The sequence below is a fragment of the Drosophila innubila genome, chromosome X (genome assembly GCF_004354385.1).
Source record: "Drosophila innubila isolate TH190305 chromosome X, UK_Dinn_1.0, whole genome shotgun sequence".
Classification (NCBI taxonomy): Eukaryota; Metazoa; Arthropoda; class Insecta; order Diptera; family Drosophilidae; genus Drosophila; species Drosophila innubila.
Genome location: NC_047626.1, coordinates 35723254 through 35743708, shown reverse-complemented (window position 1 = coordinate 35743708; position 20455 = coordinate 35723254). Strand labels below are relative to the sequence as shown.

The following is a 20455-nucleotide window of genomic DNA, read 5'->3' as shown; positions in this document are numbered from 1 at the left end:
AGAGAACACATCTTGATTTTAAGAACATTTTAAATAAGACCAAGTTCTTACTTTAAGAATAAATGTTCTTAAAATTAAAATCAAAAAATAAAATAAATGAAAATTATTTTTTATATTTATTTTTTTTTATTTTTAAATTTTGATTTATTTATATTTTATTCTGTTTTAGTAATTTTATAAATGTTATTTTAATTTGTTACGAGGGGGATCCGAACCGCCGCCTACTGCTTCACAACTGAAGCGGCCTCTCTAACCAGAGCGCCACGGTGCCATCATTTGTTTGATACGAAATAGTACCTATTTATACTTTCCTAACAATTTAAGATTTTTATTCTTATATTAAGATTTTTAGATTTTTTAGATTAATAATCTTAGTTTTAGTAATTCGGTCTTAAAATAATCTTATTTTAAGAACAAAATACTTAAGATGAATGTTCTTGATTTTAGAACTTGGTCTTTTTTTTCAGTGTATGACAGCTATATAATATAGTGGTCCGGTTTGATCCAACTTTAGTCAGGATATACAAAACCAAGTTAAATGCATATTGTATCAGTTTGGTTGAGATATCTCATAAAACCAAAAAGTTTTTCGTACCAAAGCGCGATTTTCGACCAATAGAAAAATGTATTTATTCACTTAACAGGTAATATTTATAATAATATATATATTAAAATCGTTGGAGCCGTTTTGTCAAAAATCGCCAAAATGTAAGCTAAAAAACTTTATTTCACCTGTAAAATGTTACCTGAGTACTTTAGAACGTTTTCAGGTACGCTTAAAAGCCCTCAAACACACCTTTCCAATGATATATAGAACATATCTGTAGCTTCTATGGTTTGGAAACTGTTGAGGTTTTACCGGGATTTAGTGTTTTCCCGCTAAACTAGCGGTTTTTCAAAAAGTCGTTAAACAAACATTTCTAGGCTTTCGAAAAGGAATAAATCCCCATCATTACATTTAAGCTTCTTTAGCGCTTTGATGCAAACAGACAAACAGACAAACAAACTGACTTTTCATTTCATTTTGAGAAGTCCACTAAAATTTTCAAATTTATTTATATTTTGAACCAGTTATTGGATTTGGGTGATTGAGGTATAAATCGACGCGTATTTTTGATAAGAATTTTAAAAAAATAAAAAAAATTTACCAAAAGGCCCCAACAGCTCCATTAGCTGCAATCATTTAAATTTTTCCCCTCCCACTTACACCTCCGTATCTTATGACCCAGGTTGGTTAGAAAAAGTTAGTATGCCATTTTGTAAGTTAAGACTAAACCTTTTGATCGGTATATAACTCGATCTGATCGGACAGTCGTAGCAAATTTTTCAACTTAGCTGTATATATTGTTAGTCGCCTTTCGCACCCTTCGTGATGCTTTCGTCACTAATGCGAACTGCCGTCCGCAGTGATACAGTTGGTGTTGTCTTAAACATCCTATTGATGTTTGGCTGAAAGAGGATTTCTATATTTATTAGAAACTATTGGTAAACAATTAAGGTTTAATTTAATAATCGTTGCTTCTTAAAATATCTAAGCCGAATTCGCAGAATGTGTGCTTGATATTGATATTATTATCAGTGAATCAGCCGGAATCTTTGCTATTAACTCTACGTCGGTCAAATGTGAACGCCGTCCGCAGACCGAACTGATTCAGGAAACTTGCTGGACTCGTTTAAGCCTCCGAGTTGCCAGCTGGCAAATAACTTTAGGTTGGCTATTTAAGTTAACCTTTTCCTGTGACTAGGATTGATTAGATAATGTCGAGAATAAATAAATTTAATTTCAAGCTGGAACTGCCATCATAATAAGTCTTATTATAAAATTTTACCATAAAATTAACATCATAATGAACTTTATTTCTTCACTCAAAATGGGATCTAGATGTTTGTCTTACTGACTAGGAATATATGTATAATTTTTACTCGAACTCCATAGGAAAAAATTTAAATTACAGTTGTTAAAGTTCTAATTTGTTTATGTGTAATATTTGAGTGTCCAAAAGTCGAGTTTTTTTTCATGGATCTGTATTTTTTTATAAATAACCGCTGCAAAAAGTTGTAATTCAGTTGAAATAAACCAACGTCTTTGTCTTTTTTGCTTGGCAACATTAGCGCCGATAATCTTAGTGCTAGCCGATCCGATCGGCCAAATGGCAGCTATAAGAAAGAGTGGCCCAAGCCGAGCCAAATCATCTTAGAAACCAATACCGGAAATAATTTCAAAACCTTCAAATCTAAAAAAAGTTGGTGTAAAATTGGTTATATGACAGCTACATAAATAATAATTCAACTTTCACATTTCATAATAAAAAACTAATGCCTCTTTGAAAGGGGCTATAAAACCCTCTTTTTCCTACATTTATGTGCATTTCCATCCGTTATTACACACCTTTTTCCTATTATTTGAAATGCATTTACATTTGTCTAAAAACCAGATTAAGACGGTAAAATGTTTAGTAGAGAGGGACAGGAAAATATGTACATATTTTTAAGTAGTTTCCTGTCATTGACCTTGTTATATCCTAGCAAAGGAAATTTTTATTTTGTGACGAAAATAATGTCATGATCCTTTGACGAAACAAAAAATACAACTTGCATTAGTTCCCATTTCCCCAATTTTCCAAGAAAACTTATCAAAGTTATATGAAAAGATGTGAGATCAAGTAATAATTTCATAAAACAGAAATTAAAATATGTATTAATTTATTATTGGAGAACTAAGCTCAAAATTTACATTACACTTGATCTGCGTATGGTGTACAGAAATGGATGTGTGTATGTACAATATACCCTGCAGAACTAAATGTCCCTAACGTTGTAGATGATGATGTTGTCATTTCTTGACGTTTTGTTGTTAGTTTTGTAGTTATTCTGCCAGCGTCAATTGGCCGCTGCTCGTTCGCACTTTAAAATTTGAGTCAATTAGTACATTATTTTTAGGCGAGAAGTTTTAGGCCGAGTTGCGTAATGGTTAGAGTCGCCGACTTGCCACAGGGCAGACCTATTCAGTTTGGGTTCCCGGGTTCGAATCCCGCTCTGATCAGTCTGAATAAAAAAAAAATTAAAAATAAATATACGCCCGTCGTCAAAGTATCTTACATGTAGTTTTAAATTCTAAAATAATAAATAAAAAGTGAAAAAAACAATATAAAAAAAAAATTGTTTAATATTTTTTTTTTCCTTTAATGCTTAGGGATTTCTTGGCAGAGTTCTACGAGAACTGTTTTATGTGGGGAAAACCTTAGGGAATACCTAGGGGGGTTTCCTCTGTCCTCGTTCCTAGTAACTCACAATGTTAAAGTCCACAACATTTTTCATGCAATGTCCATAAGGTTTCCCTATCGATTAGGGACAAATCCACATGGAATCCACAACTATTCCTTGAGGTCTGAAACTGCTGGGTATATGTACGTGCATACATGTGTAGATAGCTTTAATACAATATCCTTTATTGACCATTTAAAGGGTCAATAATTCCATTAAATGACTTTGGCATTCGCCAAAATGTTTAATCGACATTCACTTAGCGTGAAAGAAAAACAATAAAGGAGAAAAGGAAACCAAATCATAAGATACTATATGTAACTGCGCAGCGTTTTAAAGTTCGCACGCGATGGAACTCCACTGAAGCCGACAACTTATAATAATGCCAGAATTTGAAGTTGTTTTTTTTTGCTCCACGGACAGATAGAGAGGACAAGAGCTGGCAAGCATTAGAAAGACAGGGTGCGCTAGCAAGCCAATGCGCGTGCCAATTGTATAGCTAGCTCGTTCTCACAGCGGCCATCGCTCTAATTATAGGTTACGGTAGACAATCGTCTGATTGGTCGATACCGCTGCGTCGCCGCGCAGCACGCATATAAAGGGGCGTGGCCAAACAAAAACCCGTATTGACCGCGTGAACGCGTTTCATTTTTTTTTGAATGAAATGATACGAAATTACATGAAACGAACGAACGAACGAACGAACAACCGAACGAACGAACGACTGCAACAGCGGCAGCGGTGGTCTCTGCTAGCTAATACATCATCATCAGGCGTGGCAACAGCAACGGCAACAGATTTGATCATCGCCGTCGACTGTGGTACACATTTCGTGGTAAGTTGCTTTATTGCTGTCTCGCTTGCACGCACGCAGCTGTGCGACAATGTTACGAGTAACTGTATGATGATGAATGGAAACGGCTGCTATTATTGCTATGAGAGACATACATACAGACATACATACGCATTAAAGACGAGGCTGCTGTCGTTGTCGTTGTCTCAGTTTGCCAGCGTACTCAGTCACAACGAAACACACGCACACACACTCACACACACAGATACAAATGCAAATCGCACTCTTTCTCACAACAACAGCAACTGGCTGGGCCAACTTGTTTTGACGCGCCCTCTGCGTGACGTTGACGCCGCAGTCGCCGCCACCGTCGCCGCAGTCGCCACCAACGACAACACGAGAACGGGCCAAAGCTTTTTGCGCTAGCATCGCGTGAAACAGTTGCAAGCCTTTGAACGATCAGCGACGACGACGTTAACTTTTGCGCGGATATATTTTATTTGCTTGTACAGGTGCCTCCTTATCGCCAACGTCGCCGCCGCCTCTGCAAACAACAACAACAACCACAACAATAAGAATAGCAACAAAAGCAACAACAACAAGAGCAACAAAATACATTCCAAGTGCGTTTTGTACCACACTTCTAATTTACTTTGTTGTTGTTGTTGCTTGCTGTGGTCAATACGCATTTTATTTGATAGCTTCAATTATATGTATTTTTTGCTTGTGTTCATTAATCCACGCAGTGTGAAACTACAACTTCAAACAACGATCGCGTTCGTGGCACATTTAAATTAGCATGAAAAATAAATACAAAAACAAAAAAATAAATAAAATAAAAATAACTGTCCAATAAACAAACAGAGATCGACTGTCAAAAAGTCATCATAAAGTTATCGTGACAGAATTAGTACCAATACCAATACCAATACCAATACTATAACCAGTGTCAGTGCCAGTGACAATTTCAACATCATTATTTGATAAGGAATTAATAAGGAATTGTGTGTGTATTTCGTTTAAGCAGAGAGAGAGAGAGAGAGAGTAAGTGATCAACGCAATCCATAAACCAAAATACTTCTCACACTCCTCTTAACAGAAACAAAAAAGCATCTGCTAAACTCAAGTGTAAAAAAGTGCATTCAAGTCAATTTTAATCTTTTTGTTGCAAATTTTTTATTGTTTGCGAAAAGCGCGCGAGCTTTTCTGAGTGTCTTATATTGTGTGTCCTTAGCATCAACAGTAGGGACAAGAACACCAACAACAACAACAGTAGCAACAACAAAATCAGCAGAAGCAAAGCTAACTAATTTCCACATTGTGGATGAATTTAAACTCTGATAGAAATACAAACAAAACATACAATCATTGTACGCCTGAAAATAACAACACCAACCAACAAAATAACTAAATCAACGGCAGAAACATCGAAAATGCTAACGGACATGACCCCGACGGCCGGTCAATTATATGGCTCACAGATTCCAGCCATGGCAGGCATGAACATCACAAATTTGGCTACACATCTGCAGAAACCACAAGTTAATCCGGTAAGTGGCAAAAAAGGAATAAAGCGCACTTTACTATATGTATTTTATATTTTACATAGAGTAATTTTAGGCATAGATGAGAAACTTAGACTGTGTTGCATTATGGAAATACTTTCTTGAAGAACTTTTAGATCTTTAACACAGTTAGGGTTTCCACTTGACAGTGGCAGCATGCCAGTGGGAACATGTGCCAGACGTCACAACAACTACTTGTACTGAACAATTTCCTGCCAGGGTGCTAGACCCAGACCCTTGACTACGAAAAGTCAGGCACATATGTCCATATAAAGATGATAAAAAAAAACACGATTATAAGTCGATAATTTCAATCGAAAGTTAGTATTTTCTGGAATATTTTAGTGTGAAAGTTTTGACAACACTTGTTTAGTGACGTCGCGACACAAAAGCATTTGTTTAATAATAGGAAAATTTAAGAATGCAACCGAAGATTTTTTTTGCGAGTTAAAACAACACAAAATAAACGATATTTTCATATTTTATAAATATATAAATCGTAAATATTCGGCGCATCGAATAAAAATAAATAAACATTGAAAGATTTATAAGTTTTTAACCGGCAACTTTTTAGCGTCTAACGTCTAGACTACCAGGAAGCTAAAGCATATGAAACGAAATTATAAAACTGAAATATAAATTCCTTTGCAGGACTGATACGTAAAGGGATGCTCACGATTTCAGTAATGCCATGCTGCCACTGTCAAGTGAACACCCTAAGTGTCTGTAATTCGAAGAATTAGATTTGAGCGATAAAATGATACTTAAGAAATTATATCAATATCATATTAAGCTTAATCCCTTTATGAATAAGTAAATTTGAAGAGAAACCTTTCAAATTCGATGTGGTATCTGCCAGATAAATAGTTGCATTTTGCTTAAATAAAGTTCTTATGTGTGAAAATTAGGGTTAGGGTTAGATTAGGGTTTTTGGGGCTAATAAAGAGTGACTAAAATAAAGCGTAAGGCTCAGATTTGCTTGCAAACGTATGAAACAATGAAATGCAAAGTTTCTATCCGATCCAGTAATATATGTATTTAGAGGTGACGACTTTAACACAACGTTACGTTTTTATTATTTCCGTGACCTTTAAACGTTGTCGAATCGTGCTAAAATTTTACATTTTAATGATTTATACCACACCGGTATAGTAAAAAAAGATAGACACACACACATTTAAATGTGTAATTATTACAAGTTTGGCTAGTGCGAATATTTAAGAATCCAACCACTTTCACGGCATTTGGCTTAACAACAACAATAACAAAAGAAACAGAAGGAACATCGTTGAACGCCATATCAATTCACAAAACAATAGTTGTCACATATATACACTGAAAGAATCACACTCCCAATCCTAAACCCAAACCCAATCCCAGTCCATGTCTCAGGCACAACAAACAAGGGTTAAGCTTCTTTGTTGTTGAATGAAAGTTGACGATTTAAAGTATCTAATGCTCTTGACGTGTTTGAGTTTGGGTGTGAGTTTTAGGTTCAGTTTAGATCTTTGTCAATGGCTGCTCCGAAATCGATTATATTCGCCTTGTTCAACGCCGCAAGTCTTGTGCGTTTACGATTTTCATTTCACGGCTTACGGCTTAACAGATACGCAAACTACAACAGTTGTTATACATATAAAGATACCGATGCATGGAAAGAAGTACAAATCACTCTTTGTATGTGTGCCATCCGGTATATCTGCTGCTTTTGAAATCAATTACTTATTTTGTTTCAGTTGCAAATACTTGAGGGGTGAACAAAAAGATACAATGGAATGATTTCTGAATTTTCTATTCTGATGTAATATTGATGAATAATATTACCAGAGACCACAAAGTCAATTAACTTTATACTCGTACCAGATAAGTAAATTTCTATTCTATCTATAAACTCGTAATTCGCAAGGACTTAAAGGTAATAATCAGCATCAGCATCGACTCACAAAAAGGATTATTTTCAAGATGTAATTTTTGATACCCAATTTTGTGACGAACGATTTTAAATTTAATACAGAATAAATACAACTTGAAAAATAAGTTTGACATTCGTCACTTCTCAAAACAACAATTTGGGTATAAAGAATCAGAACCTTTATACCCATTTTACACTGGAGTCACTAAGCAAAGTCGCTAGCTGCGAAAATAAAGTTCGTTCACACCGCATCAGCCACTAAAAAATAGTCACTAACTGACAGCTGAATTGTTTTGATAAACGTATATAGTATCACAATTAAAAATTTATCTAAAATGAACGCAGCCAATGTTGAGATTCTCGAGGCTCTGACCGTAGTTCAACGCATTTGACACTCTGGCGAGCGATAAGGATGACAGAGCCGTTGCATTGTACAATAACCAACTTCAAGAAGCCAATGCTTCCTTTTTATCCGCATCTAGAGCATTGATGTCAGTGGAAAGAGTCATTTGCATGAAAGTGAGTTTATTATGTTTATTGATGAACATAGTAAGGTGGAACTAATGTTTCTTGGATAGAAACGGCGCAGCTGCTTTTTTGAGTTGGAAGTGCCCAACATTAACGATGATATATTCAAACAGCATTTTAAAATGGACCACTCCAGTGTAAAATGGGTATTATATTTATATAGATTTTATATGTAGCTTTTGTGGTGTGGAAACTGTGGGGAGGTAAATTTTTTTAAGTCGTAGATGTAAATTGATTCGAACAAATAGGCAAACTGACTTTTCACCTCATTTTGAGATGTCCACCAAAAATTTAAAATTTATACATATATATGTATATATATTTTAAACCAGTTTTTGGATTGAGATGATCGAGGTAACATATTATTCAAAGCGTACTTGCGTGTTCTACAATCCTCTAGCTGCACTAAAAAAACCCAAATGCAATTTTCGGTGCTCCTCAAACCAAGCTCATACTTTAAAATGTCAAAACAAAAATTGTAGATAGATTTGCACTGCATGAAATAAATTTTGAATGAATTTTTTAAATATATAAAAATTATACATCTATCTTTTATTAATTGTTTTTATTGAAATTGGACATATATTATTACTGTCGACTTTTGTGGCTTCAAAAATATATGAACAATATGAAATCTCTGAAACTAAAAGAACACAAACGTAAAAAAAAGTTTCTGCTTAAAACATCTTGCGACTTGTGGTGTGGGATTTAGCAAGAAAGTTATATAGAGATAGTAATTTATATTATTGTCGTTATCAGTCGGTTTTGGATTTCTGTCCAACTCGTAGCTATTCAAATTGATGGAGACATGTCAGGTCAAATGGTACGCCATTTGGTTGAATGGCCAAAAAGCAGTTAGCCAAACGGGCGAAAAATTGTTGAGAGCCTATGTCAGTGTGCCTATGGTTGGCGCCTTACCCAAATGTCCCGAGAAAATCCGGTAATACCACAAGCACAAAGAGCAGACGCCACGCAGCTGTGCGTGCCTATAAAATAAAAACCGCAAAACGAAATGCGGCTCTAAACGGAGCCAAAATTGGATCCGGAATCAGAGACAGAAACTCATACTCAGTTTCAGTCCCAGAGTCGGAACACGTCTCGGAGTTAGTTGGTGTTGTTGGTGCTTTGCTATCGAGCTCAAACATGGTATGATATGTAACATATACAGATGAAGCGGCGAGGCAGGCGTTTATTAAAATTAATACCACATCAATCAATCATTTTACAAAAGTGCTGTCGGCCAAGTTCAAAGCCGCATCTGTATATAGTATATTGAGTGGCTAGAGAATAGTTCAGCTATGCTAAAGGTTGAGAGGAGCACTCTTATCTTGGGGTCTGTTTAAGAAAGTTACACATGCGCATTGGTTTTAATTAAAAGCGTTTAAAGTCGCGCTACGGAATACAGAAACAAAAAAAAAAAATGATAAATTACCAAGACAAACTAAAATTAACATTTATGCTTGAAACAAAGCACAAAACATGTGTTGTAGACAGCAAAAAAGAAAAAAAATAAAAAACTTGAAGAGATTATTGAAATATGTTTGTGCCCAAGATGTGCTGTTAAATTATTAAAAATCATGCAACGCCGTTGCTGTATTTCTCATGAACATTGCCTGGACTTGACTTGACTTGGTAGACCACTCTCCGGTCCCAGTCCTCGTTTGTTCACCGCTCTGTCTGTCGGCATAATCAGCATAACAAAAGAAATTAAGCAATAATATATTAATAAAAAAAAAAATGGAAAAGAAATACAAATACAAATACTCAGTAAGCTCTATGGACGGAGCTGTAAGATGTGCGACCAGCTGCATGAAAATCGCCGCGTCATTGACTAATTTGTTGTGTTCTCAACTTGGTTAGGCGCCAGGGCGTCGCACATCGGAAAGGCATCAGTAGCCTGACAGCGCCTGAATAGTAGGCGCAATTTTAGGGGATCCCTGTAGTTTCTATACATTTGTCTATCGTCATCAAAATAAAGAAAATGATCGGAAACGTAAAATTAAATTTGCTGCTTATGACTATGAGTATATACGATATAAGAATCGAAATATATGCTAATTCGGAAAAATAGAAAGACAGCAAGGAGAATATCTTTCTTGTAGAGTCCTTATGTCTGTCACATACTATTTATGTATCAATATAAGTCCTAGAGCTACCCTATGGTTGGTTTCTGTTATGCGTCCACTCAAAAAAAAAAGGAATCATTTTCTATAAGCTAAGAAAATTTGGTTTTATTATCTAAAATTATTGCCTTGATAGATAAATTGTATTAACTGAAACAAGTCTCTCTTAAGGTCATTTTAAGATACCTATTAGCTTTAAAGCACGCGTTTTTTATAAAAACTTATTAGCCATATATTTTCCATGTTTAGTTCTATCAGCTCTCAACTTGATCTAGCGGAAATTTTCGGTCTTTTAAGTTTGTCTTTTTTCTGGGTGTAGGCGATTCATAGATGCTGAAATTTAGGTGACGGACGGGCGAAATGACAGACATGGCTATATCGATTTGGTTATTCAAGATGATCAAATAAATATGGGGCTGAAACGTATTCCTAGTCCTTCAAATTAGTAGCCCTTTTTTATTACTTATAGTATATTGCTTAAGTACATACATTATTGTGCATAATTATTTTTTAGTGTTAACTTTTTAGTTCTTCTTGTTTTATCAACTTTGAGTGATGTTCGTTAAGCTTTATCTGCGGCGTATTTGATTGATATTATTTAACTTAATAAATGTGGCTTGTTTTGACCGACAATCTATGTATTGCCACTTTTTTTAACAATAGGCTCGACCGACTCAAATAACTTAAGTCATTCGGAAATTAGTTACCATGATGATGTTGAAAAGTTAAACGCCCTCACAGAAACCAAGAGTAAAACAAAGAGGAAAAACAGAATATAGAATCGGTTTTCCGACTCGACGGCTACTGTTGAGCGGCCTGGACTCTGACAGTAGTTATTTTGTAAAAATTAAAATTACAATATGGTAGAATTCAGAGGTATTACAAATTTAAAATAAAATTGATTCAATTGTACATATAGTATAGGTATATAAAGAAAACATACCAAAAACTGCTTTTAGCTCTTATCATCTCTGAGATCAGTTTGTGTATACAGGCAGCCGGACCAACTAAATATTATGCATTATAATTTATCTTATTTTAATAAATTTTTTAATTTGTCAAATCTCTCAACAAATTGGAAACATTGGTTACTGGGTTTTAGGAACAGCCACATCAGTTTTTGTGTTTGTTTCTCCCCTGTTAGACATTTGAAGAACATACCTGATAAATATAGTAATGCTCAGTTTGTTTTATTTGCTTAAAAAACTAAAAATTAAATTAAGTTTATAGACTACTTATATTTAAGATACCTTAGATATTATAACCAACAAATGGGCGAGGTCATGGAGTCCATTCCTTACGAATACAATATAGTATAATTTGAGACGTCAATACCCTCGTCGTTTCACACTGTGCTTTGCACCTGCGCCGGCATTGCAATGTAAGTTAGCCGGTGACAGCTGCTAACAGGCGGTTCAACACGATGGACTCAACTTCCGCGTGTACTTTAGCACCCAGTTGAACAGTTATTATGTCATCATTGACAGCACTTGGAATAAGTGGGAGTGGGTTATACTGCCATAATATTATACTTATTTACTTCGATTATTTACATACGAATTAAAGACTCACAGACAAATGAGATACCTGTTGTTCTGAAAATGCTAAAGAAGAGTTTTTCGTGAAAAAAGACCAAGTTCTAAAATCAAGAACATTCATCTTAAATATTTTGTTCTTAAAATAAGATTATTTTAAGACCAAATTACTAAACTTAAGATTATTAATCTAAAAAATTAAAATCTTAATATAAGAATAAAAATCTTAAATTGTTTGGAAAGTATAAATAGGTACTGTTTTGTATCAAACAAATAGTGGCACCGTGGCGCTCTGGTTAGAGAGGCCGCTTTAGCTGTGAGGCAGTTGGCGCCGGCTCAAATCCCACTCGCAAAAAATTACTAATACAAAATAAAATTTAAATAAATCAAAATTTAAAAATAAAAAAAAATTATAGCAACATAAAATAATTTTTATTTATCTTATTTTTTTATTTTAATTTTAAGAACATTTATTCTTAAAACAAGAACTTGGTCTTATTTGAAATGTTCTTCAAATCAAGATGTGTTCTCTTAATTTAAGAATTTTATGTTCTCGACGCATTTTTTAGACCAAAAATCTTAGTTCTGAGACCAAAATCTTGATTTTAGAACATTTTTTTTATCAGTGTACGATTTTTTAAGAATGAAATTTAATCATTTTCATACTTAAAATAACTATAAAGCGTACTTGATTTAATTACATTTCAAACTTCATCCAAGCTCTTAGCATTCTGAAACTAAGTACAAGTATATGTTAAAAAATGAACATGATACTTGATGTAACTGTATTGCAGACTTTAATCAAAATCGAGTATACTTAATTTATTTGTACTTAAAAAAAATCTCTTTACGAGTTAAAAGCCCAGTGACGAAAGCCTTTTCATGCCCCAAAATTTTGTGACGATTTTTAATCACTGTGGCACGCGACCTTTTGAAAATTTATTTTAACATCTATTAATAGTAACTAAAAAGTTTTATTATCAGAATGGAAGTGCTTTCGTCAAATAATCATTATTATACAAACAATCCATTATAAAAGGAAATTTTTAAGAGAATTTTTGAGTTAATTCATGTGTGAAATTATTAATCAAGTAACTTTAAAATGTTTCATGTAAAGTATTTATTACAATCAGCAAATTAATAAAAAAATTTCTAGCTACGAGCTTACATTTTTCTAAATTTTATGGAGTCAGAAAACTCTTTTATTTATATCTTATGTCATATTTTATGTCACCATTATAGAACCTCAATCTAAATATGCAACTGTCAGATATAGTGCAGATGGAGTTCTATTTCCTTGAGCTGGATACTTTAATATTGGTCAAGCGTAAGACCCTGAAGTTGATTGCACAAGTCAAAAAATGCAACGACAGCAACACTAACATCAATAGTTATTACAGCCAACGACTTGACAAAAAATTAGAATATTCTTAACGTGAAGTCAAAACGTTTGTGGGCTTTAATTTGAATGCAAGTTCATGTGTTAATCAATTTTAATGCTTGGCAGCAACGAAAGCAGCAACAAACTCGACTGCCAACTAAATTGAGCACATCGATTTGAGTAAAGATCTTTCAGATCAGGTTCGGTTGTTTCACTTGCGCAATATTTATGTATATATAAATTGTCTGATCGTTTTGTAAGTTGTTTTTTTTTAGTGCTGGTACCGGCAATGTCGATGTTTACAAGGTGCCTTATACATACGGCCAACACGAAGACAGTTGGAGAATGCTGTCCAGTTAGTTAAGCTAGCTAGTGAGTAACATTTATAATTTTTAAAAGCGTTTTACAACTTGTTTAAAATTTAGTAGGAAAGACTAAAGTCAGGTAAACTCAAATATGAGAGACCCTGTATTTGCTGTGGAAAAAAAAACAAATTTTGGTTAAAATGTTAAATGTTATGTTACGTTACACTTACATATTTGCACACTTACATATACACATGTACACGTACATACATGTGTATACATAAGTGTGTTAAATAATAAGGGCACCTTTTAATAATGATATTGTGTTTGTGACTTAACGGCACAATCGCCAGACTTTAGTCCAACGGAACATCATTCGAGAGCTGTTTAGAAAGATGTAAAAGAAAATACTCGAGAATAATGGAAGAAAAAGACAAACCTAAAATATATTCTACTGTCAGATGCCGATACTTATAGTTTCTATAGTCAAGATTTTTTAAAGCATACGGAAATATTTAGGGAGCTACTTCATATTAAATACATTACGATACGAAATACGAAAGTGTTACAGCTGCTGTTGGAGTCAATGAAACGTCGATTATTCTCTATGTTACATTTTTTCAAACACCAAATTTTTGATTTTACCAAAAAAACTAATTGAGAATAACAATATATAGAAGATATAAATACTAACGAGTCTTAAAAACTTATTTATTATACTATTTAATTAATGAGAGATAATATTAGAAAATACTTATTTTAACAACGTTATTGGAAAGGTTTGTATTTTCGGCCTACTTTCCATCTTCCTCTGGCCCTACACTTTCAAATTGTAGCCGAATTCTAAGGCAATCAACCAAGTTTGGTGTCCCTAGCTCTAATAATCCCTAAAGTTTAGGTGTTCATACAGACGGGCATGGCAATACCGAATCTGCTCTGGATGCTTTACTTTACTTTAAGGGGTCTGGTACGACTCCTTCTGCACATTTTTTGTCCAACTTTATAGAACCTTTGTACTTTTTTAAGGCCAGGGTCTAAAAATAAAATAAAAGCTACTGCAACAAAGACAGCAACAACAGATTGGGTTACGTTTATAGTTTTCTGCAGAATAAATGATTTATGGTCGGAATTACAGATAATTGTGCTAATCATATCGAAAAGGCATATTCGCAGGCTATTGAAGTGAATTTGATATAAAATCGAGAGCCATATAAGAGATGAGCTTTGGCTATATTGGCGGCTCTGGCTCGGGATGTGTGTCTAAAAAGTATAACAATTATGAAAGATACAAAAAAGAGAGGGAGATAGGTATGCATACATACACGTACATATATAGGGTCGGGAAAAGATGTTTAGCTTGTACCACTTGGCATTTATTCCAAGGGATAAATTCTTTGTTGTTTAACAAAGCCGTTTGGCACAGGCAACAAAAAAGGAATATAATGTGCCATTTACAACAATGTGATGTGTGTGCTGTTTGGCTTAACGGATTTCTTGACTTATGCATTGGGCTTATTTTCTAATGCGGCTTAAACGTACAACTGCTGCATCCAGGCTCTCTGCATGTTCAGATGAATGTACTTGTGGAATCCCAGTGAATTTCTTGTGGATTTATTTTAGTGCTTGCCTTTTTTTGTGAACGTACTCGTATTTCTAGCAAGTGGTTAAGTGTGCTGACAGGAATGAATGTCATCGTCGAACACGCATTATGCAACAACGCACTATGCCGTATTTCACTAAATTACGTGGCAAAAATCAATTTTTGCGTTGTTCCATTTGGCAAAAATTTGAATGTGGTTCGATGGAGATTTGGTTCTAGTAATTTATACAGAAAGTTTTATGTTTTAGTAAAATTTTTGTGGCGTGTGGAGAGTTTCAAAGTTGGGGTAATTTTCGGAAATCTTCTGAGTGAGAGAAAATTTGCGTTTAAGGTGCAACTCTTTAAATCGAAAAGGCCTTACTATAGCAGGATTGGCTGAAGCTGATGGGAAAAAGCTCTAGCTATTGAACTGGGTGAGATATCGGTCTGAAATTTGAAATATATATTAAGAGCACTTTATAGAAAATTCCAACCACAAAATACAAGTAGGCGTGTCATGACAAAAGGCGTAAATTAAAGGTAAAAATGACTTATTGACCTACGAAGTAGAAAAAAAAAATTTTTTTTACCAAAAATTGGTTTAACTACTTAATAATAATAAAAGTAAATAATAAATAAAAGTATCAATTTTTATTTTTTTTTAAATTTGTTATTGCATTTAAATGTTGAAAAACACGATATTTTGCGTTTGAACGTAAATTTGCTCTCTTTACCATGCCTTTTTTTATTTTTTGGTCCAAATTTTCTATAAAGTGTTAAAAATATATATTCCAAATTTTTAGACCGATTTCTCACCGGTTTAAAAAGTTACAGATTTTTGCCACCTAAATTCCTGAAATACGCCATAGTGCAATGGAGAATTCATTGACAGCGGGTTGCACATAAAGTGCTTAATTAAATGTTCCCTGTTATTATTATTTTTTAATTGTTTGCTTGGTAGTTGTTAGGGTGTAAAATATGGATAAAAAAGATTCAATTATTTCAAAGCTTTTCTATTTTATTACGGTTATCAGTGTGTACTGGCAGTTTATCATGTACTAAAACAAGAGAATTTATTTTGTTATTTTAGCGTTAAATATGTTAGTATTCAGAGCCATGCGTAAGAAGGGACAAGGGTCTATTAAGTTTGTTAGAAAAAATCGTGGCAGACACCACAAAAAAAAAATTGTAGATCAGAAACAACAACCGAGTGGACATATCCGTGTTCGTCTACATAAACACTTAGATTTTAGAGACTATAAGAGCTAGAAACAGCAAACTTGGCAAGCACACTTCTGTGTATGATAAGCAGATCGAATTTATTTTAAAATTTTTCCACTTCCAAATTCGCCTCGACAATTTAAAATGCGAGAGCGCATATTTGCGGAATCTTCGAAAATGTTATGAAAACTGCTTAAAAACTAGGAGTCTCCGATCTTCAGAGATAAGTTGGAGACTCAAGCAATAAATTCAATCAGGTTGCTTAGGTGTTATCATCGATATTCAAAGAAATTTTAATTTTTCAATATGTTGTTATTAAATTGATTTTGTGAACTTTTATATCAGTGTTAAAAATACTTCGAAAACATCACCCATCAAAAATTAAAATTAAATAAAAAAATAAAATTTTTAAAAATTACAGTAGTGTACAAATTTCTGGATATATGTCAACCATCGAAACTGATACTGCAAATGATTCTGACTTATTCCGTTATGTAAAGCAAACACGATGAAATCTCTTTGTCTGTCGAGCCCCGATTCCACAATTTAATATCACACAAGTACTAAAATTCCATCATGATGGGATAATAATCTCCGAATTTTTTAATGAAACAATTTTACTCTGGACTTGACAAATACTTGACTTGAAAATATACCTTTTGTACTTTTGAAGTATAGAGAATTTGAATTGTTGCTTTGGGTTGATTCAAAAAAAATAAAAGTGTAAGTTTGACAAAAAGCAATTCCGTGTCATCTTATAGTATTAATTACAATTCCAACGAGGAGAGAAAGAGTCAAAGAACATTTCCAGAATCGCAAATGCGATCGCGACATTAAAGTAAATAAATATGAACAAATTCGTTATTTTTTTTTTTTTTTTCAATATTATTAGACAAATACCAGTTTTAATTGCAAAGCACAGGATTTGGCGATTTGTTGTTTCCAATATATATGTAGCACACGACACGGATGTCAGCACGCAACTTCAATACCAATTGCAACAGCAACATCAACATCAACACCACAAGCACTAGCAAACAAAATGTAATGCTACCGATCACGCTGCCATAGCCTGCAAAGTCACTTTGCACGCATTTCTCAATTTAGCATGGTTTCAAACATCCTCTCGTTTCTTTTTGACAACAGCCGCCGCGTCGCTTTGACACTCTCAGAATGTCAACTCACAATTCACATGACTGGCAGTCATTTGCATGCCTCGCTAAAATGCAACGCAGCGTTACAATTCCCAACTCCAACTCCAGCAGCTGCAGCAGCACCATCCAAGATGAAGCGTAGGCGTTAAATATTGCTTCACTTGTCAACAAGGGCAACACGAAATGATTTTACGACTTAATTTAATGTTTAATGTTTATCACAATATTTTCAACTCGACGTCGCCTGCTGCGTATACCTACTGGGCTGTCGCTGTGCTTCTGCTTCTGCTGCTGTTAAACTGTTTGATGTTTTTTTCAGACCTGTACATAAAAAGTACAATCGGTCTACTAAGATTGTCAAATGCGCTAAGCAAAAATTATTCTTAAATAGCTTGCGATCCGAACTTGATAAAATTTTCAGGCCAGATTCAAAATTCCGACCCGGAAGAGTCTTTAATTTCTCTTATAATTAGTTTTCTCTGAATTGGTTGGCGGATAAGTTATAAAATAATCTAGCTATTGTAGTCATTATTCTAAATATGGTTGTGTTTACTATATACTTAAAAGATTAAGGGTCGGTTTTTCAACGTCTCCTTAAGTTTTAAATTTTGAAAATTTACATTAATTTCTATACATTTTACGTCAAAATATTTCTGAAATAGTTATCAAATCCCTCAAATAGACATTGAAAAACGGGCCCTAGGTTTGTGAACTTTCAAAATCAAAATAAAAATGAAATGAATATTATTAAAGCTAGAACCATGGGCCGTTGAAAATTATACACTGTTTTGCGCAGTGTAGGGCCAGTGATGTGCCATTACGCGTAATTTTTGAATATCTACTCTTTGGTGACGACAATGCATAAACAATGTAGACAATCCGTAAGCAATGTAAACAATGCGTAAGCAATGTAAACAATCCGAAAACAATACGTAAACAATGTAAAAAGTCCGAAAACAATGCGTAAACAATGTCAACAATAGTATCCTCCATAGGTTTGGCTAAGCTGCTGGGTGATTTTTGTTGTTGTTATCTAAATGCAATATGTCACCCAATTGCAATTATCTATAATATTTATTTTGTATTAATTTACACCGTTAGGTGTAACTTATATTTGTATAAAATTATATATTTCTCAATATATAATATTCTTAATATTTTAATAATGTTGATTGATGATGTACTTAAAATTCTTATAGCGCTCGACAATGTGTTTTAAATGCACTATAATCAGAAAGCAAATCAGCCCGAAATCTCCTAACACTCTATACATCTCCATCTAAACAAGCGAGCCGAAAAATCAACTGTACGCACTAAATTACTCACAATCTCGGACTTACCTCTTTCGATCACTTCTGTCATTCGACAAATCGAACTAATTGTAAACCATTTAACACAACTCCATTCTGTTGCACTATAATATTATAATAATGAATAATTAAGTTGGATAATTATCCAACTTTTATTGAATATAATAGATTTAAATTTAACAATTGTATATAACTTTTTTCCCTTAAGTGCACCAGCTCACTCTTCTCCCATTGTCGGCATTGTCTACATTGTTACACTGCTTACACGTTTACACTTTATAGTTGACACTCAATTGTTTACACGTAGACAGTCGTGTAATCTACATGGTGTAGTCTCCGCGGCTCATCACTGTGTAGGGCCAAATAAATGTTCTAATATGTTTATGTTTAGGGTTTCTAACAGTCGAACGTTGCGACTGTATCAACTTTACTAGATTTAGTTAAACATATCCAGCCCTACTTGCATAAATAACGTAAGTGCCATTTTTCCGAAAATTGTTTTTTGATGCAAATGTGTTCATAGTTACCAACCGCACCTGCACACAAAATATTTATTTTGTTTTGTATATATCTACGAAGATATTGACCTGTCAATTATAACGTGAGGCATACAAAACACGACACACGATTGCTCAAAATTACTCTCTCCTGTAAAATTTGCTTTTTGGCGCGTACGTTATTTATGCAAATAGGGCTCGATATATTTCTTTCTATTTAAATTAAATGAGTATTAATAATTTTATTCCAATGTAGTGAAGCAGTATAAAGATGGTCCGAAATTAAAAAAAGTAAGGTTAACACAATTACATTTTATGCCAAATGTTATGCACAGCTTTCACTAAGCAAATATACATATGAATTATTTTTAGATTGTAATTGCAGACGCAACAGCATCTTTCTGTTTCTTCCGAAACATACAGGCACTTAAAAGAGACCTACACACTTAAATATACATGTATATAAATATATATAAGAATGTATATATGTATATATTTTTTTTTTGGTTTTCGTACAATCATATTCCTAAGCATACAAACATTGTAGTTGTTGTTATATTCCCAGCGGCATTGTAACAACGTAAGTCGCCTGGCCATTGGTATTGTTATTGTTGCTGTTGCTGTTATTTTTGCTGTTGCCGACGCGCCTGCTGCTTAAAATTTATCTGCAGCTATTACCACAAATGCGAGCGTGTACTTAAACATTTTATATGCTTTTTTTAGGCCACGTTGCACTTGGGTCTCCAGTCATACGGCCGATATTGGGTTTGGGCTTATAACTTTCAACAAGACGCGCGTTGAAATGGCGTTGATGACGTTAAAGTTTCATGTTTATAGCTTGATGAACGCAACGATTATCCCCAGAAACAACCACAGCAACATGAACAAGAGAGAACGAAGCAAATTGATTGATTTGCGACGCTGCACGTAAAGCTGCAAGGCAAAAAATACCAACAGCAATAGCAACAGCAACATCAACAGCGTTGAAACTCGTTTTAGTTTTAATTTCATTTTTAAGACAATTTAAGGCCACAAACAAAAATCTTAAATGCATCGCACAGTGATGCTAATTAAGTTCCTAGCACGCAATAATTAATAACTTTGCTTAACTTATAAATAATGCGATTAATCCTTGCTTTGACAATTTTATTATATTGCTTATAATAAATACGAGATTTTCTGCATTAATATATTTGCACAGTGGTCCAAATTCAACAACACGCCTGACATTTGGTTTACTTCAGTGGGCATGATTTTGGATATTTTGTACACTCCAGTTTCTATTATA

At 33.9% G+C, this 20455-nt stretch overlaps 1 protein-coding gene across 1 annotated transcript in view; it reads left to right on the top strand.

The window, feature by feature from the left end:
* Positions 1-5372: 5372 nt before the first annotated feature.
* The window catches only part of LOC117793767 (transcription factor Sp9), a 44669-nt gene continuing 29586 nt past the window's right edge, over positions 5373-20455 (top strand). The window contains exon 1 of the mRNA XM_034634157.1: positions 5373-5607. Coding sequence (XP_034490048.1) covers positions 5491-5607 — 117 coding nt within the window. The 5' untranslated portion in view covers positions 5373-5490. The remainder of the gene's footprint in view (positions 5608-20455) is intronic.